The sequence below is a fragment of the Taudactylus pleione genome, unplaced genomic scaffold (genome assembly GCF_031769625.1).
Source record: "Taudactylus pleione unplaced genomic scaffold, aTauple2 ptg000334l, whole genome shotgun sequence".
In the NCBI taxonomy this organism is placed as follows: Eukaryota; Metazoa; Chordata; class Amphibia; order Anura; family Myobatrachidae; genus Taudactylus; species Taudactylus pleione.
This window is the reverse complement of record NW_028284735.1, coordinates 5923300-5950021: the sequence shown is the minus strand read 5'-3', so window position 1 is coordinate 5950021 and position 26722 is coordinate 5923300. Positions and strand designations below refer to the sequence as shown.

General features: G+C 42.8%; 1 protein-coding gene across 18 annotated transcripts in view; it reads left to right on the top strand.

Moving 5' to 3' along the window:
• PHLDB1 (pleckstrin homology like domain family B member 1) overlaps window positions 1–26722 on the top strand; it is a 211166-nt gene that overhangs the window by 58971 nt on the left and 125473 nt on the right. For 17 of the 18 annotated variants that reach the window (XM_088443833.1, XM_088443834.1, XM_088443825.1 and 14 more), the window contains 2 exons: window positions 2499–2622; window positions 11822–11992. In XM_088443833.1, coding sequence (XP_088299959.1) covers window positions 2499–2622; window positions 11822–11992 — 295 coding nt within the window. Of the gene's footprint in view, window positions 1–2498; window positions 2623–11821; window positions 11993–24827; window positions 25433–26722 lie in introns of those variants that run through there. The other variant, XM_088443839.1, reaches the window with a different exon arrangement.

The window sequence follows — 26722 nt, the reverse complement described above, 5'->3', positions numbered from 1 at the left end:
TCAGCTCCTGTCAGTTTAGAGGCTGTGTTTTAAAAATTACAGAATCTGACTGGTTGGTACTTTACCTCTATCCACTTTATCTATCTCCAAGACTCAGTACATTTACCACTTAATAACTTAAACATTTGTAATATAGCAATACACATTACAAAAATAAAAACCTTAATTAACACACACAATATCAATCACGACTGCCTCACTAAGTACGGATTCAAGAGGATACATAAATTCTTCTTTTATTTCCTGTATTGAGAATAGAATCCAAATGTAACAAACTTTGAGTTACACCAGAGGTTCCCAAACTAATTTGAACCACGGCACCCTAGTGTATCAGCATTGTTTTCACGGCACCCCCCCCAAACCAAAAGTTTGTTATTGAGAAATTCAGATAAAAATGTAGTAAAGTGAAGTAAATTGTGCTTACCTGACATGCTTAGGGTCAGTTATGTGGTGGTGGACAGGTTTGTGCTTCTGTTGGTCCACTTATTTACATTACATTGATTCCTGATGCAAGTGTCCCGAGGCACCCCAGGGTGCCACGGCGCACAGTTTGGAAACTACTGAGTTACACCTTAATAGTCTGTTGTATCGGTCAACACTTTTGTGTGCTGTATAATTATACTTGAGAATTGAAAACTGTGAAATGTTGTATTCGCTCTCAATAATGAATACAGTAGTAGTATAACCCAATGTTATTCCACATAGGGACGTTAGTCCATCAATACTATGGATATGCAGATTAGATAACATTTGATTCAACTTTGTTGAAGAGTTAATGCATAAGCCAAGCTCCAGCACTCATATAAATCCAGACCAACAATTCAGTTTTCTTGCTGTGCTTAATATTATTCATAGTTGATACATGGTAAATGAAGACTGAACCACTTACAATGAGAAGTTCCCAGCATCTGCCAGGCAAAGCAATAGTATAATTTAGTATAATTCTTAGCCACTGTTGCAGTGTGCTATAGTGTTGGGCTGAGGTAGACTGTGTAGTAGATCCAGATCCATTGGTGAAATAGTGCTCTATGCGTTTCTCTGCCTATCGGGGCAGTTTCATCAGTGACAGAAATATGGGCTTAGAAGGCAATTTAAAATCGTATAGGTTAACCAAAATGTTATCATTGCATACATTAAATTGCACATAACAATAAAATCTCCTTCAATTAAAAAACTTTGATATAGTAAAATCTTTAAAATGTATAGTATCTAATAATTACAAAGTTTGTGGACAACTGGTCATGATGTATATAAGGACAGATTACAGAGATCCAGACTTCATCCATGTAGCAACAAATTCTGACCAACTTTGTACTATTGGATTCCGATTGCTCAGGATGGTTATTTAAGCAAAGATGATTCAAGTTTGGACAAAAATAACCCTCATCCGGACATCCAGATGTGTTAAATCTAGCTACTTATATGTGTAGAAATGGTCACAAATCTGAACATTCATCAATTGAGCGAATGGATGGCAGCATGTGTGGCCAGTTTGAGATTTGGTGAGAAACCACCAAATGAGTAAAGCCTTACATTGGTAGAATGTATAAAAACATACACTAGCCGACACCTTGCTTTTAGTAATATTGATTAATTTTCATAGTCCCCAACTGATGAGCAGTGTACAGAAGTATTTCACTATAAATGCATCACATGGCATCCACCTCAAAACAAAGGGAAGTGTTAGCTCCTGAATAGTATATCTACAAAGGACTTGTTTTATCTCTCTGTATTATGGTAGATTTCAATAATTGAAAAAATAATAATAATAATAATAATAATAATTAAAAAAACAAGAACAAATCTGCACCCAACAAACAGTATCAACCACCATTTTAGATACATTATGTGACTACTGCATACTTTCTGATACTCCCTGAGTGCCAGGGGGTGATCCCTGGTATAGTAGTTATTTCCCTGACTCCCTGGACAGTCTAGCCATCTCCCTGAGGCCAGGCAGGGTGGGTGCAACACAGTAATGACATCATCACTCTCCATCCACCATGGAGTAATCACTGAAAGAATGTGTGCTACAAGACAATGTCCATCAGTCTCCAGCAAGATACTGATTTACTAAAGATGTGTGTTCCATTACATTCATTAGAGGGCGTTTGTGTTTCATTACAGGGGGTGAGAGCTGCATTACTGGGGATATGTGCTAAAGGATGTGCACTGCATTACAGAATATATGTGTGATCAATTCATGAACCTGTTGGAAAGAAGAAAATGAGTGTGGGCCATTTAAGATGCTAGAAAATAGCAGAGTACAGCATATTATTAAAGCCTATGGTAAAACATCCTGTATTAGTGGATTTGTGGGCTAAAGAGCAGACTTATTGACCATCTCCTCACTACATTTTAAAGAAGAGATGCGGATCAATGAATGAGTCCTTCGCCCAGCAAATTGACAAATAGATACAAAGAAAAATATATTTGTCTGTGCATAATATTGTCACTGTCTACCATATAGTAACTATGTCACTGTGTGTCACACGCAGAGCACTCCTCTGGATTTCATAGACACAGGAAAGGCTCTAAAGGTACAAACTGAGAAACCACATCTTGTGAGTCTTGGAAGTGGGAGGCTGAGCACCGCCATCACTCTTCTGCCCCTGGAAGAAGGTATTTATACATTATTAAAATATTGGAATCTCCCCACGGCTATTTCCTCTACCACATTAATGTAGATTTCTATTATTCCATAGAGAATACTGTATTTTTTGGTGTATGGCCTAGCAGTTATAAATGAACTAAGCATTACAGTGGATAGCAGTGCTTGTCCTTGATGCATAGGGGTTAATTTAATAATATATAAATAATCCCAAAGGAAAATAAGGAGTTAATGTATTCTATGCTGTAGATGATTTAGGATTTTAGAAATCATCAAGGATTTCTGTGAATAACATATATAGGTAATAGGTATCTTAATACTAAAATAAGTAGCCGGAAAACAGGACATTGGCTCTTCCAAAAGACCATTAGGCCCAGCTACATGACCTGCCTGCACACACACTTTCACAGACATGCTGAGCATCATAGCAGGCAAGTGTGGTAACAGCAGTTTTGCCAGGTATCATTGAAATCAGGGGCGGCATCCAGTCTCTTACAGTCCTTAAATGTCACCAAGGGGCCCGTGTACACTGCACACCCTGCACCTATTATAGATTCAGCAATGCTCCCATCAGATGTGGCCACCAGGGCACCCAGCCCACCAAAGACACCCTTAGAAACTGCGCTAGTTGCTGGCCAAATACTATGTAGGTCTACCTTCGATAACCGTTGCCCATGTTTCGCGGCAAGTGCCATTTGACAAGGAGACAAAGGTATTGTTCTAAGAAGCAAAAACCAAATTATGAATGAACCTGTTATCAGCATGACAAAATAAGAAATAATTGAATCTAGTATATATAGAACTGGCACACTGAGATTATCCAGATCTTAGCTGGAACACGTATAGCAAAAGGTTGCCGACTCTTATTTCATACTGTCTTATATTCTTCTCTATCATTATTGTACATAGATGTGAACGCTGCACTGTGATTTATACAGTGGGCTCCATAATATTTGGCACCCAAATAAAAATGAACAAAAAAGGCAGTATACAATAGCTTTTTTTATTGTATCCAAAACCTGAGTTATTGTGTCCAATACCTGATTTGTTCAGAAAAACAATCAATTGTTTTTTTTCAATTTGTAGTTTTATTTGCCCTTCTCATACTCTTGTAGTACACAAACCATTATTTGTATAAGCTATATAGTCATGCATATTTTAGTATTAAACAAAACCTAAGGGATGCGATAATTTTCAAACTATTTGAGGACAAAGTACATTACTGTTACTTTTAATTAACTGAATTAGAATAATATGAGATATGGTAAGAACTTACCTTTGTTATCTCTATTTCTACCTGTCCACCAGAAGTTGAAAGACATCCTGGTGCAGAGGCCACTCCTCTGGATGAACGTCCTGGCGACTGACAAAGTCCGCCTCCCAGTTGAGGACTCCCGGGATGAATACCGCTGATATGGCCGGGAGATTGCGCTCTGCCCAGACCAGAATGCGGGACACCTCTACGAGTGCCGCCCGATTTCGGGTTCCTCCTTGCCGAATTATGTAGGCCACGGTGGTGGCGTTGTCCGACTGGACCTGCATGGGTTGACCTTGGAGAACTCGATGTGCCTGCTGGAGAGCCTTGAAAACCGCGCGGAGTTCCAAGATGTTTATTGGAAGCTCCTGTTCTGCCTGAGTCCACCTGCCTTGGAACAAGTGTGGACCCGTGACCGCTCCCCAGCCCCGAAGACTGGCGTCCGTTGTTAACAGGACCCAGTTCGCCACCCAAAACGGACGACCCTGGTTGAGATGGGTCGTCTGCAACCACCAGGCTAGGGACAGCCCAACCTCCGGAGTGAGCACCATCATCTGGGACTTTAGACTCTGAGGCAGTCCATTCCATTTGGACAGGATCAATTGCTGCAAAGGTCTGGAGTGAAACTGGGTATATTCCACCATGTCGAATACTGACACCATGGAGCCCAGTAACCTCACAGTTGAAGGTGCGCAGTTGTCTGCAGAGTTGCCGAGTGTCTCTGCACTCGGCGACTCTGCAGACAACTGCGCACCTTCAACTGTAAGGCAGAGATCTTTTCTCCCGTCACAAAGATCCTCTGCTGACTGGAGTCCAATAAGGCTCCGAGGTGCAGAATCCTCTGAGACAGGATCAGGGTGGATTTTTGCCAGTTTATTAACCAGCCGTGACATTGCAGAACTGCAATCGTCAGGTCCAAGTGGCGTAGAAGGAGCTCTGGAGATCCTGCTACCAACAGAAGATCGTCTAGGTATGGCAACAAGCGGACTCCTTGCAGCCACAGATAAGCCGCCATGACCACCATGACCTTGGTGAACACTCGTGGTGCTGTCGTCAGGCCAAAATGTAATGCCCGAAACTGGAAGTGATCGTTGCGGATTGCAAACCTGAGGAACTGTTGATGGCGTAAAAGAATAGGGACATGCAGGTAAGCGTCCTGTATGTCCAATGACACCATGTAATCCCCAGGTTCCAGAGCCAGAATGATGGACCGTAGGGTCTCCATCCGAAAACGCGGCTCCCGCAAGGACTTGTTGAGGGCCTTGAGGTTGAGAATCGGACGGTACGACCCATTGGGTTTCTGCACCAAAAATAGATTGGAATAGAAACCCTGGCCCCTCTGGGAGAATGGAACAGGCACTATAACTCCAGCCTGGAGCATAGTGTGCAAAACCTTCCGCAGTTCCACGGCTTTGTTCCGGTGTAATGGAAGGCCCGTGGTGAAGAATCGGGATGGAGGCCTGTGCCGAAAGGAGAGAGCATACCCCTGAGAAACCACCTCGTGAACCCAAATGTCTGTCGTGGTTATCGACCAACACTGGGCGAACTGCAACAGGCAGACTCCCACTTTGGGATCCCCCAAAGGGAGGCCCGGACCGTGAGGCCGCAGGCTTGTCTTCTGACTTAGGGGCCGGACGTCTGGTACTCCAGGCCTGTTTCCGGGGCTTGGCCGATTTTTTGGGGCCAGCCTGACGGGGAAACGACTGTGCTTTAGGCCTACCCTGGGCCCTGTAAGGCCGAAAGGACGGCGTACCTGAACTGGAAGGGACCGCAGCAGACGGGAGACATGCAGATTTGGCTGCCGCCAGTGTGGCTACAATTTTGTCCAGATCCGGACCAAATAGGACTTCCCCATTAAAAGGCAAAGCTTCCAAGCCCTTTTTGGAATCAGCGTCCGCCTTCCAAGATCGCAACCATAAGGTGCGATGAGCAGCTACAGCTGCCGAAGAAATCCGAGAAGTTAGGGTACTGATATCCAAGGCCGCTTCATTGATGTAAGTGGCCGAATCCCGGAGATTGCCTACCAACTCGGTCTGTTCAGCCGAACAGTCGGAATCCAAAGACGCCTCCAAACTATCGGCCCAGCGCTCCATAGCTCTGGCTACCCAACATAAGGCCATAGCCGGTCTGGATACCCCCCCGCAAGGAATAAATGGACTTTAGGCAGATCTCCACCTTATGGTCCGTAGCATCCTTCAAGGAGGACATGGAGGGCATGGGCAATGTGGCACTTCGGACTAGGCGTGTCACATGAGAATCCACCTGTGGAGGGTATTCCCACTTAGAAAAGTAATTGTCCGCAAATGGGTAAGCCACCGCTAAGCGTCTTTGAAGCTGATACCGTTTACCAGGATGTTTCCACGCCTCCTCTAAATGGTCTACTAACTGACCCGAAAGAGGAAACACTGTGGCGTCACCCTTAATATCCTTAAAAGAGGCATATTTGGACTTGGAATAACTAAAGCTGTGCGGACTGCCCGAATAAGGCCAGGAATATAAACCTTGGACTTAGCGTCCGACTCTTTAGTACGGAGAGGTTCTTGGTCAGATAGATCCAGAATCTCCCCAACATCGGACGTCACGTCGTCATCCTCATAAGGAGCGTACAGAGACGCCACCAGCCGCTTATGTGGCCACAACACAGACTCCCCTTGTAACACGTCCGACAAATGCTGTACAGAACTTGTCAGTGAATTAACCCACGCAGGCTCCTGAGAGACCTGAGGAGGGGAAATAGGGAGACTGTAGGGTACCATCAGTTGTCTCGGGAAACCCTGCATGTGTGACGACACCACTGACTGCTGGGACAATCCCATCTGTGAGAACGCAGATTGCGGAGTTAACTGGCCCACTAGGGTTGTAAGCGCTTTGGCGAAACAAGCCCAGGGCGGTTCCTGTACCGGAGCCGTGACAGTAATTGGCCGCGTCAATAAAAAACACTGCCGACATAGCCCCTCCGCGTTACCCTCTCCACTATTGGTACCTTGCACGTAGTACACAGAAGCTGGAGAGGAAATTCACTCTCAGACATGATGGTAAGTATGTGTCCCCTCTCACTGATACTCGTTAGTATAGTGGGAGAACCACCCTGCAATCACCGCACAGCAAGGGCTTTAACAGAAGAAGAGCAGGGACAGTGAAATGGCTGACAGTAGAAAGTGAAAGTACAGGCAGCAGATGCTAGCAGAAGTCACATACAATGCAAAGAAATTAATCCCTGCACTATCAGCACTGATCCTCAACTACGCAGACACAGAGCCTGGTAGGACACAGTGCTGCATACACAGACCTGTTTCAACGGAGGAGAGGTATGCCGGGGGACCCAGACCACGATGCCACCGATCAGCAGCTTCCAGCAGCGTTCACCATGCTTCTGTAAAGATGGCCACCGAGGAGCAGAGAGGAGGCCGGCCTGGGGGAGGAGCGCTGCCACAGGGCCAATCGGCAGGTGCAGAGAGGGCTGTGTGCAGCGGGGGAGGCGCCGGCTGTGTACAGGGAAGGCGCGCTCCCCTGGCATGCAATTAATCCCTGGGATGCCGCAGTGCTACCGCTCAGCTGCGGTCCGCTGTCCAAGGGGGGTAGTGGAAGCACAGCTTGTTACCTGGCTCCACGCTGCAGCCAGTCCCCAGGGAGCCCCCTGCCTGGGGACTCTGGACCATGTGTTCAGCGGGGACTCACTGCGGGACCCTGCTGCTTACCTGCTGCCCCCTTGAATCCGGCCATGGTCCAAAACATCTGGGGTCACCGCTAGCTGTGACCCCAGATGCTTACCAGCATCCCCGGATCAGTACCGGCGTTCTGGTACCGGCGGGGTGTAGGGGAGACGGCATGGACGGCAGTAGTGACTGTCCATGCTGTACTTCCAAATGGGCAGCCACAGCTGCCTTGAAGAAAACTTCAGGGGCTATCCTTAGCCCCCCTCTAAACAGGTGCTCCGACTCCGAGCCGGGCACCAACGAAACTGAGATGCCGTGGCTCGGGGGCGGGGTATAGGAGGGGGACCCTAGTGCATCCTGGGAGGCTGAAAACTTAACTCTATGGTGCCCGATGCCTGACGTCATCACCTATACCCCAAGGTATCCTGTGGATACCCTATGGACCGCTGATGTAGAAAAAGCAATTTTCTAATCACATGTAGGACTTTTTCTGTGCTTTATTTCTTTTCTTTTTTCTTTTTCAGATTGCTTTTTTGTTTACCTTTAAACCTGGTAAATTTCTTGAAACAATGTTAAACATCTTTTGGAGTATAGTGGTGTAATATACAGTCAGGTGCATAAATATTGGGACATTGACAGAATTTTCAGATTTTGGCCTCTATTCACCACCACAATGGCTTTGAAATGTGCTTTAACTGCAGACCTTCAGATTTAATTTGAGGGTAATTACATCCAAATCAGGTGAACGGTGTAGGAATTACAACGGTTTCTATATGTGCCTCCCACTTTTTAAGGGGCCAAAAGTAATGGGACAAACTATACAATCCTAAATCTAACTTTCAGTTTTTAATACTTTGTTGCAAATCCTTTGCAGGCAATTACAGCCTGAAGTCTGGAACGCATAGACATCACCAGACGCTGGGTTTCATCCCTGGTGATGCTCTGCCAGGCCTCTACTGCAAATGTCTTCAGTTCCTGCTTGTTCTTGGGGCATTTTCCCTTCAGTTTTGTCTTCATCAAGTGAAATGCATGCTCAATCGGATTCAGCTCAGGGGATTGACTTGGCCATTGCATAACATTCCATTTTTTAGCCTTAAAGAACTCTTTGGTTGCTTTTGCAGTATGCTTCGGGTCATTGTCCATCTGCACTGTGAAGCGCCGTCCAAAGAGTTCTGAAGCATTTGACTGAATCTGAGCATATAATATTGCCCGAAACACTTCAGAATTCATTCTGCTGCTTTTGTCAGCAGTCACATCATCAATAAATACAAGGGAACCAGTTCTATTGGCAGCCATACATGCCCACAACATGACACTATCACCACCATGCTTCACTGATGAGGTGGTATGTTTTGGATCATGAGCAGTTCCTTTCCTTCTCCATACTCTTCTCTTCCCATCACTCTGGTACAAGTTGATCTTTATCTCATCTGTCCATAGGATGTTGTTCCAGAACTGTAATGGCTTTTTAGATGTTGTTCAGCAAACTCTAATCTGGTCTTCCTGTTTTTGTGGCTCACCAATGGTTTACATCTTGTGGTGAACCCTCTATATTCACTCTTGTGAAGTCTTCTCTTGATTGTTGACTTTAACACATATACACCTTCCTCCTGGAGAGTGTTCTTGATTTGGCCAACTGTTGTGAAGGGGTTTTTCTTCACCAGGGAAATAATTCTTCTGTCATCCACCACAGTTGTTTTCTGTGGTCTTCCAGGTCTTTTGGTGTTGCTGAGCTCTCCGGTGCGTTCTTTCTTTTTAAGAATGTTCCAAACAGTTGATTTGGCCACACAATGTTTTTGCTATCTCTCTGATGGGTTTGTTTTGATTTTTCAGCCTAATGATGGCTTGCTTCACTGATAGTGACAGCTCTTTGGATCTCAAATTGAGAGTCAACAGCAACTGATTCCAAATGCAAATGTCACACCTAGAATCAAGTCTAGACCTTTTACCTGCTTAATTGATAACGAAATAATGAGGGAATAGCCCATACCTGTCCATGAAATAGCTTTTGAGTTGATAGTCCCATTACGTTTGGCCCTTTAAAAAGTGGGAGGCACATATAGAAACCGTTGTAATTCCTACACCGTTCACCTGATTTGGATGTAATTATCTTCAAATTAAATCTGAAAGTCTGCAGTTAGTTTCAAAGCCATTGTGGTGGTGAATAGAGGCCAAAATATTAAAATTCTGTCAATATCCCAATATTTATGCACCTGACTATTATAGGTCCTCTAATATACATTTTGTTTTTGTATTAACACAGATTCTTATGTCTTAGTTCAGTAGAGAACAAAATATAACAAAATTGGTAAATTGCAAGTCTAAAACATTGGTAGAAAATGCATTCCTCACAAGATTAGTCACACTAGGACAGAGGTTCCCAAACTCATTCCAGAGGCACCCCAACAGTTCAGGTTTTAGGGATATCCATGGTTGAGCACAGGTAACTTAATTAGTACCTCAGTCAATTTGATTTAACTACCTGTGCTCAAGCATGGATATCTCTAAAACTATAACTGTTGCAGTGCCTTGAGGACCGCGTTTGGGAACCTCTAGGGGGTAAATTTACAAAAGGTCGATTTCAAAGTCGACTTCGATTTTAGTCAGATTTGGCAGGGGTAAATGCATTCAGTTTTGAACATTCCGATCAAAATCAAATGTAATAGAACCTAAGACATGAATACAAAAAAGAAACATTAGTAATAATAATTTTTTTTTTTTAAAACGGTGTGGGGCTCCCCTACATCCAAACTTTCCATAAGTCTGAGTCTTAGCCATTCTTAGTCAGTCTACGGTTAGTCGGTGCGCTACGCTGTATATTCAGTATAGCTGTCCATTTGGGATGGACAGAAGACCTTGGAGAAGGGGACAGACCACCTCCAGGAAGAAGGTAAGTATGTAGTGGGAGTGTGCTTGAATGTATAATGAACGAACAAATCATTCAGTGTGTGTTGTATTTTTCTTTTATACTTTCTTCCCAGTGGGGGAACAGGTGCCACAGACCACTTACTGTCCGGGCCTGCTGGCACCTGTGGTTCTCCAAGTGCTCACATACAGGCTTGCTGAGACCTGTAGTCTTGCTGGGATCAGGGGTGCAGTAAATAGCCTATTTGGCAGGGGGGACCCCAATTTATTTTACTAGTTTGGGGTTGGTTTACATTATGGCAGGAGACCCCGCGCTGCATATCTCCCTGCTATAGTGTAACCCCCCAGCTGGTTCAGTCCGGTGCTGGTTAATGGAAAATAGGGTTCTTTTCCCATGATTTTCTATGACCAGACTAGGCTGAATGGCCCAGCTTGTTATGGATTTAGGGAGGGACCGTACTTCATTTTAAAAAAAAATTTTTTTACTTCTTCATTTGCTTTTACCCCCAAGAAGCCTTCACAAATCACTAGGGTTATATTCATAACTATTGCTTGATTCAAATTTTCAGATTTATCAGTAGTTTTTTGTACAATTTGTGTTCATTTTAAAACCGACCGATAGTAAATCCGGGGATCCTGTAGTCATCTATATAAAAGGATCGATGTTTGGGAGATATTCGGTTTTGGTCGGGATTCGGTTTTATAGTCTGTATTATAGTCGGCTTTGCCTTTAGTAAATCACCGATTTGCAAAACCTAATGAAAATTTACTACAAAACAAACAAAATCGACCTTTAGTAAATATACCCCTAGACCTGCATAGAGGTATACTAAGATGACTCTGGAAGTGTAGTAGCTTACTAGAGAAGAGCATCATGTAGAATTTTTTTTTCAATAAGCAAATCACCAGATTGGAACTTCACACAGACAAATCATCACTGGATCAGGTTTCGCAATCTCAGCAATTATCTGTTTATTCACAAATTTCATGACTGAATACAACAAATCGATTCCTTAACACACTTCAGTATATGAGGAACACCTCAACAGCTATATAGTAAAAGTGTACGTTGCAAAAGAAGTTTAATAATAAAGGACAGAGATAATAGATGTTATAGGAGGGAAATTCAATGCTGTGGAAAGTGCCTCTGGGCATTCCTGCGATGCCTGGCTGCTCACATATCGGCCAATTACAGTAAAGCCTCTACTGGGCTGCAAGGGAAAATTTGCGATGCTCGCAGGATTCGATGTGCTGTTCCAGATCGACACATCATGTCAATGTCGGGAATTGTATTCCCCCATAGTAAGTAAAAGCTGCATATTTCTGTCAGATATGTGTCTAGCTATACTGCTAAACAAGGTTGCAGCAGAAATGGTACCAATAACCCCATGATAGTGATTTTCCTGTAGTCTCAGTATTTGTCTTCTATCACAGGGAGGACCACTTTAGGTCATGCATCCAAGGATATTCTCCTACGAGGTCCTGGTGTTGCTGCTGAACATTGCTTCATTGAGAATATCCATGGCGCTCTCTCCCTTCATCCCTGTGGGAATCCTTGTGCTATTGATGGGCTTTCAGTTACTCAACCCACCCGACTGACACAAGGTAAGCTTGAAAGCCATTACTTCAATTTAACAATTGATGATAAAATCTGATGACCTCTTTAAGATCTATGTGATCATACTTATTTTATAGCTGTACTCTGGGGCAGTTTCACCGGCAATTACTTTTTAATTTATTTTTCAACCCAATACAATTTTATATTATTTTTTTGGGACACACATGTTTTTTTTTGGTAACATATTAATATGATAGCAGGGAAATCCCAGGTGGGCACCTCTTTTGGGATTCTCTCCAGCTCCTTCCATGTGAGATTTACTAAAGAAGTCCATCAATCTTTGGTTTACCTCAATCAATGTTTCCCTCTGCATCCCTCTATAAGGAAGCATGAAGAAATCTGTGTATAGCTGGGTACACACGTAAAGATTTTCTGTCCAACCATCCAACTAGTTGATTGGAATGAAAATCTGGTAAGGTATGAAAGCAAATGACAATCAGCAATTTGCTCCCGGACGCCAGAAAATGGACAAAAAAATTGTTTAGATCAACCATTTAACCATCTTAACTGACGACCATTTTCATCTGTTTTCTGGCATTTAGGAGCAAATTTCAGATTGTCATTTACTCCTATACGTTACCAGATTTTCATTCCAGCCAATCAACTAGTTGGATGGTTGGACAGAAAATGTTTACATGTGTATTATTATTATCATTATTATCCTTTATTTATATGGCGCCACAAAGGTTCCCCAGCGCCTTACACAGTACATAAATGAGCACACAAGAAATAACAGTAATAGTAGTACAAAACAATGCAGGACAAGGACATGGTTCATAAACATTGCTGCATACCACAAGCAGCAGGGCATAGGCAACCAAGTGTTAGGTGCCAATTGGGGAGTTAGGAGTACATGATACTATAACTAAGGGAGGAAAAGCACATGAGGGATGAGGGCCTTGCTCGTGAGAGCTTACTTTCTAAGGGGGGGGGGGGGGAGTATGCACCTTAAGACTTATCGAGTTGTGAGACTTGGTCTAACCAGACATCCATACAAGGCCCCTGGAAGCAATCCGTGTACTCATCTCTAGAAATATACCTGTGTGCAGAACTATCAGATTCAAAGTTTAGTTAAGAATATATGCTTGGACTGTAGCTATGTAATTGGGGTCAAGGCCTCCACCCCAATTTGCATCCCTGGGCCTGCGAGCACCCATTGTACATTATACTTAATACACTACTTTACATTTCTAAGGCACAATCATGTCTCATTGATTGCGCCTGTAAAGAATTACTATCAGTATCATGTTTGTATATTTACCCTGTTGGCTATTTGTTTTGTGCTTTTTTTTCGCTCTACCTCTATTATAATTGATTTATGTATGAAATGTGAATGCTCCCCATTGAATTTTTTTTGTGAACAATACAAATAGAAAATTGCAGCGCTAAATAAATTACACAATTTATTCCTTTAAAAAATCACGTTAAATATAGAAATAAAAACAAATAAATTAATTTCTTGGCAAAATTCAATAGACAACTATAAATAGCACTTGTTAGTTAAAAAATTAGACATGCATGTCAAAAATTAAAATGCTCATATATGTAAGCATACAGCCCGTTCAGGCACCGTCACTGTTCATGATACCGCACAGGTTTACTTGTGCATAGACAGTTCCATTGAAATTACAACTTTACCAGCATAAAGTGATTCCAGTATGTCCTGTATAGATGGTGGTCTTAGTAGTGGAACCGTACAGGACTTTCTGTGATGTTAAGGATAAATCTTCAAACAGCTGCAGCTGAGAAGTAATCCAAAGTGTCTTGTGGTGGTAGCGGACTTGTAGTGGAAGTGATCCCAGCCACACTGAATCTGTCTGTTGAACCTTGGATCAGCTGGAACTGCTGGACAACTCAGTAAATGATTCCAATAAGAACAAGTTCCAAATGGATTGTCCCAAACACAGTGAGGATGCAGATAAGAAAAGGTGCCTGAAGTGGGGTGCTTCACCAACGCGTTTCACTGCCAAACTGGCAGCTTTTTCAAGGTGACCATACTGTTCCCAGTAGAGCTCTTATATAGTGCCACGCATTTGTAGTTAATTGCCTCCAACTGTGTCTAATCAAAGCAATCACATAAATGAAACGTAGTATACAACCACAACATACATCAAATTTAAAACTTACAATTAAAAAGAACAAGAATGGAGGCAAACCAATAACCTCTATATTTTGCAATATAAACTCAGATCACTTACTTATAGTCCGATCACGATTAAATCTCCTTATTCCAATGCAGAAACAACCAGTCTCTCTCCCATTGGTTAAGGATCACACGTGGTCTGGATCCGTGTTACCATGGAGCGCGGCGTCTCCCCGACGTCGCGTCCCAGGCCTCATTTCCATCATCTCAGCTTGATAACAGATGGAACCGGGGATACTAGTATCAGATGGAGTAAAGAGGAGGTGTTTGAGACATGGAGCGCAGCGTCACTCTGCGCTGCGTTCCACAACCAACGTCCCTCTCTCCTTCTGTGACATTAGTTTAACTCACTGATTAGAATTGTAACATATAATAAAGGAATGAAGTATATAATGCATGAGGAAAACAAACTCAACATCTACAGAAGAAATAAACTTTCCGGTGTATCTAAAGACAGGATCCAAAATATAAAACTAGACAAATTGAATCTATGAAATATACCTATCTTAAAGTTATATATAAAAGAACCTATTATAGCGCAAGGTCATTATATAAATCTATTTACCTGGTAGTGTATCCAAAGTTTGTCTATATATCCACAATACATAACATTGGTATTATCCAATTACGTTTATAGATGTGTATATATATATATAGACCAATAATTCAATAGAGACACTCCCAGGTATCAGTTGGGTCACAAGCTAGATCGTACTTCGAAGTTTCATGAATCTAAAATCTGTTTTTCCATAATGGGCATACCCAGTATTTATAAATCACATATAATTCCCTGATATCCTAATAAATAAATAAGTAACATAGTTCAACTAATAAAAAATACAAAAAAGGAGTCATGCAAGGAAGGTATAGTACATCGACTTATCTCATTGCCCCTAATAACCAGATTAAACCTTTAGAGACATAGATCTTACATCTCTCCATAGGTTAACACACTAGGTGGGTTATCTAATCGTATTAAGTTCCAGTGCTTCGTTAAGTCCGCTGGGAAACAGCGAATTTAACTGGAAAGTCCAATAGATTTCCTGTTGGCACAACCTACTGAATCTGTCTCCCTCCCCTCTTGCTGTCGATTTAATATGTTCCAAACCTGTAATCCTTAAAGAACTGGGGTCACTTTGATGGTGAGTCAAAAATGTTTCGGAATACTATGGTTGTGGATCCTATTCAAAATATTTCTGTGGTGTTCTAAAAATCGCACTTTTAGTGGTCTTGTTGTTCGCCCGACATAATTCAGACCGCAGCCACATTGAAGAAGGTATACCACCCAGTTAGTATTGCAATTAATAAAACTGGATGTTTGCATGTAATACATCTGCCATTACCGCATTTATAAAAGGATCACACTTTAGGATATTTCAAAATTGAATAACCAATCCACTGAAATTAAAAGAATTATTAGGTCCAATTATCATATCCTAAAGTGTGATCCAATTCTTATGAACATTGTACCTATGAATTCTAACTTTATATTTAGAAAGAATCGATCATTGAAAACCCTTCTTGCCCCTAGCTTAATGAAACATGATCAAAATCTTGAAGAAACAAAAAAGTCACCTTGGTTAAATTCAAAATTAGTGGGCTTTTATAAATGCGGTAATGGCAGATGTATTACATGCAAACATGCCCAGAATAAAACTAAAACAGTACTCTCTGCGGCAGGTAGTAGAACATTACAGATATCCAGTTTTATTAATTGCAATACTAACTGGGTGGTATACCTTCTTCAATGTGGCTGCGGTCTGAATTATGTCGGGCGAACAACAAGACCACTAAAAGTGCGATTTTTAGAACACCGCAGAAATATTTTGAATAGGATCCACAACCATAGTATTCCGAAACATTTTTGACTCACCATCAAAGTGACCCCAGTTCTTTAAGGATTACAGGTTTGGAACATATTAAATCGACAGCAAGAGGGGAGGGAGACAGATTCAGTAGGTTGTGCCAACAGGAAATCTATTGGACTTTCCAGTTAAATTCGCTGTTTCCCAGCGGACTTAACGAAGCACTGGATCTTAATATGATTAGATAACCCACCTAGTGTGTTGACCTATTGAGAGATATAAGATCTATGTCTCTAAAGGTTTAATCTGGTTATTAGGGGCAATGAGATAAGTCGATGTACTATACCTTCCTTGCATGACTCCTTTTTTGTATTTTTGATTAGTTGAACTATGTTACTTATTTATTTATTAGGATATCAGGGAATTATATGTGATTTATAAATACTGGGTATGCCCATTATGGAAAAACAGATTTTAGATTCATGAAACTTCGAAGTACGATCTAGCTTGTGACCCAACTGATACCTGGGAGTGTCTCTATTGAATTATTGGTCTATATATATATATATATATACACATCTATAAACGTAATTGGATAATACCAATGTTATGTATTGTGGATATATAGACAAACTTTGGATACACTACCAGGTAAATAGATTTATATAATGACCTTGCGCTATAATAGGTTCTTTTATATATAACTTTAAGATAGGTATATTTCATAGATTCAATTTGTCTAGTTTTATATTTTGGATCCTGTCTTTAGATACACCGGAAAGTTTATTTCTTCTGTAGATGTTGAGTTTGTTTTCCTCATGCATTATATACTTCATTCCTTTATTATATGTTACAATTCTAATCAGTGAGTTAAACTAAAGTCACGGAAGGAGAGGGGGACGTTGGTTGTGGAACGCAGCGCAGAGTGACGCTGCGCTCCATGTCTCAAATAAACACCTCCTCTTTACTCCATCTGATACTAGTATCCCGGTTCCATCTGTTATCAAGCTGAGATGATGGAAATGAGGCCTGGGACGCAACGTCGGGGAGACGCCGCGCTCCATGGCAACACGGATCCAGACCATGTATGATCCTTAACCAATGGGAGAGAGACTGGTTGTTTCTGCATTGGAATAAGGAGATTTAATCGTGATCGGACTATAAGTAAGTGATCTGAGTTTATATTGCAAAATATAGAGGTTATTGGTTTGCCTCCATTCTTGTTCCTTTTAATTGTAAGTTTTAAATTTGATGTATGTTGTGGTTGTATACTACGTTTCATTTATGTGATTGCTGTGATTAGACACAGCTGGAGGTAATTAACTACAAATGCGTGGCACTATATAAGAGCTCTACTGGGAACAGTATGGTCACCTTGAAAAAGCTGCCAGTTTGGCAGTGAAACGCGTTGGTGAAGCACCCCACTTCAGGCACCTTTTCTTATCTGCATCCTCACTGTGTTTGGGACAATCCATTTGGAACTTGTTCTTATTGGAATCATTTACTGAGTTGTCCAGCAGTTCCAGCTGATCCAAGGTTCAACAGACAGATTCAGTGTGGCTGGGATCACTTCCACTTCAAGTCCGCTACCACCACAAGACACTTTGGATTACTTCTCAGCTGCAGCTGTTTGAAGATTTATCCTTAACATCACAGAAAGTCCTGTACGGTTCCACTACTAAGACCACCATCTATACAGGACATACTGGAATCACTTTAAGCTGGTAAAGTTGTCATTTCCAATGGAACTGTATATGTACAAGTAAACCTGTGCGGTATCATGAACAGTGACGGTGCCTGAACGGGCTGTATGCTTACATATATGAGCATTTTAATTTTTGACATGCATGTCTAATTTTTGAACTAACAAGTGCTATTTATATTTGTCTATTGAATTTTGCCAAGAAATGAATGTATTTGTTTTTATTTCTATATTTAACGTGATTTTTTAAAGGAATAAATTGTGTAATTTATTTAGCGCTGCAATTTTCTATTTGTATTGTTCATTGAAGAGACTGACTATCTCTTATCTAGCAGCTGCTTGGAGCAGCAACCTTTGTCAGCGCCGTGTTTTTTAGTACCCTTTAATTTTTTTTGTGAGTCTGTGTACTCTGTGTGTATTTAAAAGAAACAATACAAAGTGTTTAAACAAAATAATTTTAGATATGTATCAGTAAAGCATTTGTCTAGGAAGCACAACTGATTGATTCCTCTTTCCAGGGGCATAACTAGGTATTTGAAGGCCCTATAACAAAAGTTTGTAAGGGCCCCTATGTACCACCAATGGTAACAAATGTGTATAACACACGTAACTCTGACAAGGAAGATGGGCTCCTTCAGGTCTGGGCCCCGTAGCAGCTGCACCCCTTGCACCTATGGTAGTTACGTCCATGCCTCTTTCACTACTATTACCCAATCTGTAAGATGGCACCATTCAATGTATTGAGAGGTTTTCAACTATGAAGCATCGATTTTCTCCACAGTGTTTTTAGATTACTCTTAGAATGGTTTAAGGATTTAGGTGCCTGTATTGATATCTGTGATGTTGAACTTTTTATTAAGCCTTATGTGTAGGGAGGGGGCTTGGACTGCACACCCTAATTTTAAACATAATAGGTGTAATTAAGTCTGCATGGCCAATTTTGACATTGAAGCGCAGGGTATATATTTGTTTTTATTGTTGTGACATGGTACCAGAAGGAAAGAAGAATTACTCTGGTGAGGTGACTGGGCTTATGATTCTTCATTCCTTCCAGTTAAACAGCCAATAAGCCACGGCACTTGTCAATCTGGTAACTGAATTATCCATCTGATATTGTTGATCAACATTTAGACAGAGTAGGGGATAGAGAGCAGATTGCATTTTATGGTGACTGTATCCCACCTAGGGGGAGATGCACTAAGCCTTGAAGAGTGATAAAAACGAGCTGATTGGTTGGTACTTTATCACTCTCCAAACTGTCATTTTTCAAACACAGCTGGTAACATAGCTGTTGGGAGCTGATTGGTCGGTACTTTATCACTCTCCCCTTTATCATTCTCCAAGGCTTGGATCTTGCAACAGCACCTCCTGAATTTTAATGAACTCAAGAGGTGCAGGGCAAGCAGGGAGTGTCAACTGGCCAATCACTATCTTAAAGCTCCGAGAGCTCTAGCAGCAGCCAGGGCTCTGCTGTCACTAGACCTGGCCACTCTCCTTCTAAAAAACAATTTCGGTTAGAGGGGAGACGTGAACCAGAACGCCGAAAAAAGTCCAGACGGACAGGTGCCTGTGAGGAGAGTAGACACTGCCTCCCTCATTCTGGTAGCCTTGTGCGCAGAGGGGAAAACATTCCTTCTGTCCACTGGTTACAATGGTTACTGTACAGACGCACAGAACATATCTGTAGCGTGGTAGTTTCCTAGTCACGTAGGCTGACTCCTGTTCTCATTTGTAATGTGCAGACGGAGGTGGCACGTCTGTTTCTGCCGGATCTTTTGGACCAAGTATATGGTGTGTGTAGGTCCCAATATTAATTATGATGGCTGCAACTGTGGAAAGAAAAGCAGTGGGCGCCATGGATTTCCGCATAAAGACAGATGGATAATCATCATAGTCGGGAATTAGCAGCCCAATGGAAAAGCGGCTGCATGTGCACCTGACTCTAAATCCGGCCATTGATGTTATGTAAAACAGCATGACAAGTTTCTCAAAGACACCAAATGGGTATCTGGGGCGCATTTATCATTGCTAATATACCTGCAAAAGTTAAGCATCCAAAATATGTAAGAAGGGGAGACCGCAGCAGGTATCTTTGTTTTCCTTCGCAAAAACAGCCCTCATAGTCAAATGAACCAAGCTCCAGGATAGTTTAGCCTAGAAGGTGTTAGCGATTGTAGTCCAAAGGCTACATAATGCTAATTTTTTCCCCTGGTGCTGTTGGCTTGTACAAGCGCTGTAGCGCAGCGGGGTTCCGAACTAGGAAGTAAAGTCATTGTATATGCGGTCAGTTTATTTCTTACTGACCACTGGGATGGGCTCTCATTGGAGCCCCTGGCCCGGCGACTCAAAAATTATATATTTAGGTTAACAAAGATTCCTTATTGCCGCATGTTACCGCAGTCCCCGTAGTCTGCTATTGGGACTGCGCAGAGGCTCAATTTATCAAACAATGATAAGCATTATCTATACTCTGCAATGGGGAACCAGCAAAGTTAGAGGCTTCGGGTTAAATCTGCGCTAGTAGGAGCATATTGCTGGAACCCTTTGCTGGTAAAGTTAAGCTGATGGTGAGAGGGTGAAAAGCGCTTAGGACCCCAGGTTGATAATTTACAGGTAAAAGGCATCCTGTCTTGCTGTGATATACAGCAATGCAGAACACATCCACTGACCCACCAATGATAGACTCATATATACCTTAGAGCAGGGGTTCCCAACCACAGTCCTCAAGGCACACTAACAGTCCAGGATTTAAGGATAGCCATACTTGAGCACAGGTGACTTAATTAGTACCTCAGTTATTTTGATTTAATCATCTGTGCTTTAGCATGGATAACACAAAAACCAGGACTGTTAGTGTGCCTTGAGGACCGAGGTTGGGAATCACTGCCTTAGAGCCATAAGCCTCTAGGGCAGTGGTTCCCAAACTGGGTGCCTCGGGGCACTTGCAGGGGTGCCACGGGTTGGTGGGTCCGGACCAAATCAAATATTTACAGTCAATGTGATAGGCAAAGACAATGGTGGTGGCTGCCAATAATAAAATATGTGAACAAACCCTGTCCCCCACCACATAACTGAACCTAAGGAAAGGAAGTAAGCAACATGTACTTCATTTAATATTTTTTTCTGAATATCCCAAAAAGAAACATTTAGTCTAGGGGTGCCATAAAAAATGCTGAAAGTCTGGGATTGCTTCAAATTGTAATTGGGTTCAGTTGTTGGTTCTGCACATCAGCATCACAGGTATGTGATAAGCTTTATATATATATATATATATATATATATATATATATATATATATATATGTCTGTATCCTAACCCTGTCTGGATGCCGGTGTTGGGATTTTGACTGCCGGGATCCCGAGCACTGGCATCCCATACCCAACCCATATTAAGTACATACAAATGATAATCTAATCTCCATAGCCAAGTTATACACAAACTATAATCTAACCACCATATGCAAGGTATACACAAACGATAATCTAACCACCATATGCAAGGTATACACAAATGATAATATAACCATATATACAGGGACATGCAGTCAGGGCTCTGCCTCACCTATCATACTCCCTGTCATGCTCCAGAGTTTTGCTTTGGAATGGGAATCATTTGATGTTTAATCGGAAACATCGGTCAGATGGTTCCAATGTTCGATGTTTAACCCTGCAATGGTGAGGATCCAATGTTTCATCACCATCGCTAGATTTCTGTCCTGATGTTTCCCAATGTTTTTTTGTTTTGTTTTATTTTAACTCTGGGGGTCATTCAGACCCGCTCGCGAGCGGCAGTACGCTCGCAAGCGGGTCGATGTTCCCCACTGCGCATGCGCACGACGGAGGGAGCTCCGTCGTGCGCATGCCCGAGACCCGGGGAGCGACGGGCTTTCCATCGCTCCGGGTCTCGCACCAAAGGGGGCGTGCTGTCGATGTTGATTGACAGCACACCCCCTTTGGTGGGCGTGCGGGAGCGTGCCTGCCAGATGGAGGCATTCCCATGGGAACGCCTGCCGTCTGAAGCCGGCCCCACTGACATCACTAATGATGTCAGTAGGAGTGATTTTGGCTCTGATAGAGCCAAAATCACTCCAGGGCTTGTGGCAGGGAGACCCTACCGCAGGGTCTCCGTCGCAAGTCCGATGGTCAAGACCATCACGACCATCTTTTTGGCCGCTCGCATATGCTGTGGGTGGTCACCCACAGCTATGCGAGCGGCCAGGAGGCCGCTCCATTTTCATGGAGGAGGGCCCTGATTCAGAGCGAGTGCTCTGGTCAGAGCGTTCAGCTCTGAATCAGGCCCTCTGTGTGGCTGCTGGCAGCTGCAGTTACTATGTGTATGTGATGCTGCTATTTCAATACAGTTTACATACACTGCTGCATTCGTGCATGCTGCTGGGGGCTGTGACTAACATAATGAAAGACACTCTGGACTGCCAATCACCAGCAGCACATAAAACAGCCCCGTCCCCGGGTCACTGCCACTGGTGCTGCTCTCAGTGGATCACTGGTTGCAGGGCTGGGCTTGCTGCATGTGTGCTGCTGGGGGTAGTTGCTGACAGTGAAAGACACTCTTGTCAGCCAATCAGCAGCTATTGGTAATTGATCAGTGAGTGTCAGTCACTCACTGTATGTGCAGTGTGTGTATATATATATATATATATATATATATATATATATATATATATTACACGTGTGTGTGTATGTATATATCTAGGCACAAAGGTAAAGCGCTCCAATAAGTCTATTTAAACCACCATTAATACTTACAGACAGTAGTGTGAGTCGATGTTTTGGTATTTATAAGGAATGTACTCAGGACAAAAATGCAGCAAAATAAAAAACCCGCAGCCACAAATAGATGCTACTTACCCTGATTTAAATAGAGAAGATACCGACCCAGTGAGTGACCGCCGGGACGGACCGTCTGGGACGGAAGGGGGTGGCATCTTATCACTCCCTTTCCTGCCCCCTGCACGGGGGGACAGCAGTGTGTGCTGGGCTGCTGTGATGTAAGATTGCCGCACATGTACCCAATTTAGTGCCAATGTTGCAGAGGGACTGCTTGTAGTATGCTGCCTAAGAAGTACCAGGTCTTTACAGATCTTATAAAGGAGTTTTGCATTTTTTAAATCCTCTGAGTATTATTATTATTATTATCATTTATTTATATGGCGCCACAAGTGTTCCGCAACGCCTTACAAAGTACATAAACAAATAGGTTGATTTACAGTGACTTGCAGTACAGTACAATACAATACTGGACATGGATAATATACATTGCTACATTTGTGACAATAACACCCAGATAAGCAACAATGCAAAGCAACCAAGTGTTAGGTGCCCTGGTAGAGAGTAAGAAGTAGATGAAGGTAGAGTAAGGAGAAGCACAAGAGGGTAGAGGGCCCTGCTCATAGGAGCTTACATTCTAAAAGGGAGGGACAGGCAAACAGGTGTGACACAGATGGGGTAGGCATGGAGGAAGGAGTATGTACTGTTTTGTATTCAATGTTAAAAACATCTGTACTGCCAATGTTTTCTTTCGATGTCATATCCCTAGTCAACTTTTGCTATAAAAACTGTTTTTATACATGTGTGCCTCCCCAGTCATTGACCTCACCGCATATATACAAGGTATACACAAATGATAATATAACCATCAATACACAAGTGTACACAAATGATAATATAACCATACATACAGTGGCGTATCTACAATGGGTGCAGTGTGTGCGGGGCACACGGGCCCCCGGGTCCAGAGGGGCCCTGCACCGCACACCCTGCACACATATTATTTTAAACTTACCTGTCCGTGGTCAAGTGGCGGGTCTCAGCGTTGCTTAGAACACCGGAAAATGCCCCTGTGGCCATTTTTCCGATGTTCTGCGCATGCGCAGTAGACTCCGGGCACACTCTAGTGCCCAGTTTACTGTGCATGCACAGAACTCTGGAAAATGGCCGCCATGGCCATTTTCTTGGCGTTCTGCGCATGCGCAGTAGACTTCGAGCACACTCTAGTGCCCGGAGTATACTAACGCTCCGGTGGCTGGCCAGCCACATCAGGTCGGCTGCCGGCCACCGCGGAGAGAGGAGGGGGCCCGCACAGGGAGTGCACATGGGCCCCATCCTCTGTTAAGACGCCCCTGCATACATACAAGGTATACACAAATGATAATATAACCATGTATACAAGCAGGGGCATATCTATAATGGGTGCCTTGGTCCATGGGGGCCCCGCACCACACACCCTGCACCCATAGTATTACTTACCTCTCCGAAGTCCCACAGCGGAGCGGCCATTTACCCGCTGTTAGCGCATGCGCAGTACAGGGAAAATGGCCACCGCGCCCATTTTCCCAGTGACTTGTGCATACTCTATAGACTCTGGGCGCACTCTAGTGCCCAGAGTCTATAACTCCGGCGCTGGCAGCGCACAGCTCAGTGTGCTGCCGGCCGCCGAACAGAGAGGAGTTGGCTCATGTTGGAGACTGCACATGGCCCCCTCCTCTCTTGAAACGCCACTGTATACAAGGTATACACAAATGATAATATAACCATATATACAAGATATACACAAATGATAATATAGCCATATATACAAGGTATACACAAATGATAATATAGCCACATATACAAGGTATACACAAATGATAATATAACCATATATACAAGGTATACACAAATGATAATATAGCCATATATACAAGGTATACACAAATGATAATATAACCATATATACAAGGTATACACAAATGATAATATAGCCACATATACAAGGTATACACAAATGATAATATAGCCATATATACAAGGTATACACAAATGATAATATAGCCACATATACAAGGTATACACAAATGATAATATAACCATATATACAAGGTATACACAAATGATAATATAGCCATATATACAAGGTATACACAAATGATAATATAGCAAAATGTCAAGGTATACAGAAGTGATCATCTAAAAGAAAGTACTGTACATTGCCGATGGTGTTTGCATAATGTCGGACTCTACGTAATGATTACCAGAGAAAGAGATAAAAATACAAAGAGGCCCGGTGGGAAGAATGAGTCAGGATAATGACACCCATTTACACACAGTACTAGCGGCCAGATGTATGGGTGGGACGGAAGGGGGTGGCATCTTATCCCTCCCTTTCCTGCCCCCTGCACAGCGGCCAGAAAGCCGGGATTGGTGTATGGCAGAGCAGCACAGATCGGGGGATCCCCTCCCATTGTATCCTTGCCAGCTGCGAGGAAAGAGAGAAAAGAACAAGGGAGAGGAGAGTGAGGAGAGGAGAAATCCATTCCAGCCCTGTTATCCCGGTGCAGGGCAGGCAGCCAGGAGAGATTCAGCCCTGTTATCCAGGTGCAGGGCAGGCAGCCAGGAGAGATTCAGCCCTGTTATCCCGGTGCAGGGCAAGCAGCCAGGAGAGTTTCAGCCCTGTTATCCCAGTGCAGAACATTGCAGGAAGCCAGGAGAGATCCTGCCCTGTTTTCTCTGGGCAGAGCAGCACAGTCACCAGGAGAGATTCAGCCCTGTTATTCCGGTGCAGAGCAGTGGAGCAAGCCGAGCGGCAGAGATCCAGCCCTGTTATCCCGGTGCATAGCGGCGCAGCCTGCTTTGGGTTACTGGTCGTGACATCGGCCCCTAATGTGCTGCACATAATACATGGTCCATTTCGGATGTACATACAAGCAGAGATGCCACTTAGAACCTGATTGGGTACAGTCACAATCTTGTGGAGCCACCGTTGTACATATATGGATGAGGTAAAAATCAGTTTGCCTGCCTGTTCCTGAATGTATAGGGTTAAGTTTCCCAGGAAGACTGGTCCATAAATCTGTCCTAGTTACTGGCACACACGTAGGTCTGGATCAGAGTGATAACTCCGGTAAGAAGGGAGAGTGATACAATACACAACAGAACAATACCCACTACATGTATCATATACTATAAATGATTTCCCAGCCATGTGCACACTAACATATCAAGTTACAGTAATGTCTAAATATACCGACTTGCAAGTATGTATGTACACATGGAAAGCATTAGTGCCTAGAATAGGCTGTTTTACCCTCATGTTTCTCCAGACTTCGGGGCTTATTTATCATTGGTGGCTGTGGCCCTGAAAAGTATTAAAAAAGCAATAAAACATATATACAGGCGCTATGGATGCTCAAAATTCACAGTGAATCTCTATATGGATACTTGTCAAAATAAATGAGTCCTATCTTTTTCCATGATTTTATGCTGTGTGTGTGTGTATGTATGTATATGTATGTATGTGTGTGTATGTATATATATATATATATATATATATATATATATATTAAATGGAATCTTCCTATTGGTGAAAGTCTTCTATTGTATAACGATTAATCAGCTGAAGGAGAAAAAAATAAACACCATATAGTGTAGTAGATTAGGAGAAATGGTAAAAGCATATAAAAGGGGAGCTCCAGATATCTCCACACCGTCCTTCAGATTGAAATTAGGACGCCTGCAGTTACCATTGGTTCCTTTTCACCAGCTGTCAGGGTAATTTTGGGTAATCTGCCTTGTGATGTGGACACAGTTGGAACCTCTAAATCACTGCTGACACGTTTTGAATCCAACAGGATTCTTCCTCAGGGCTATATGTGCCCATCTGCGTCCAAATCCCCTCTTATATAGGTAGAGGATAGCTTCCTCTCCACCCCGTAATGTAAATATGTGGACAAACAGAAGCTCAAACCTTTCAAAAACCACATAACTGAACCCAAGGATGACAGGTAGCCACAATTTACTTCCCTTTACTTTACTACATTTTTTCAGAATTTCTCAGTAAAAGTTTGTCTTAGGGGTGCCATGAAAACAATGCTTTTACTCTAGGTGCCGTGATTCAAAAAGGTTTGGGAACCACTGGATTATACCTTTGTGCTGGAGAGCAGTGCCCATTTTCTTGTAGCACACACAACATTGGCAAATACACTTTTTTTTCCCCAATAAGAAGGTGTGCTACAAGACAATAACGAACACTGTATAGCCCAGAAGCTTGGTCATTATTAATATTTTTCCCC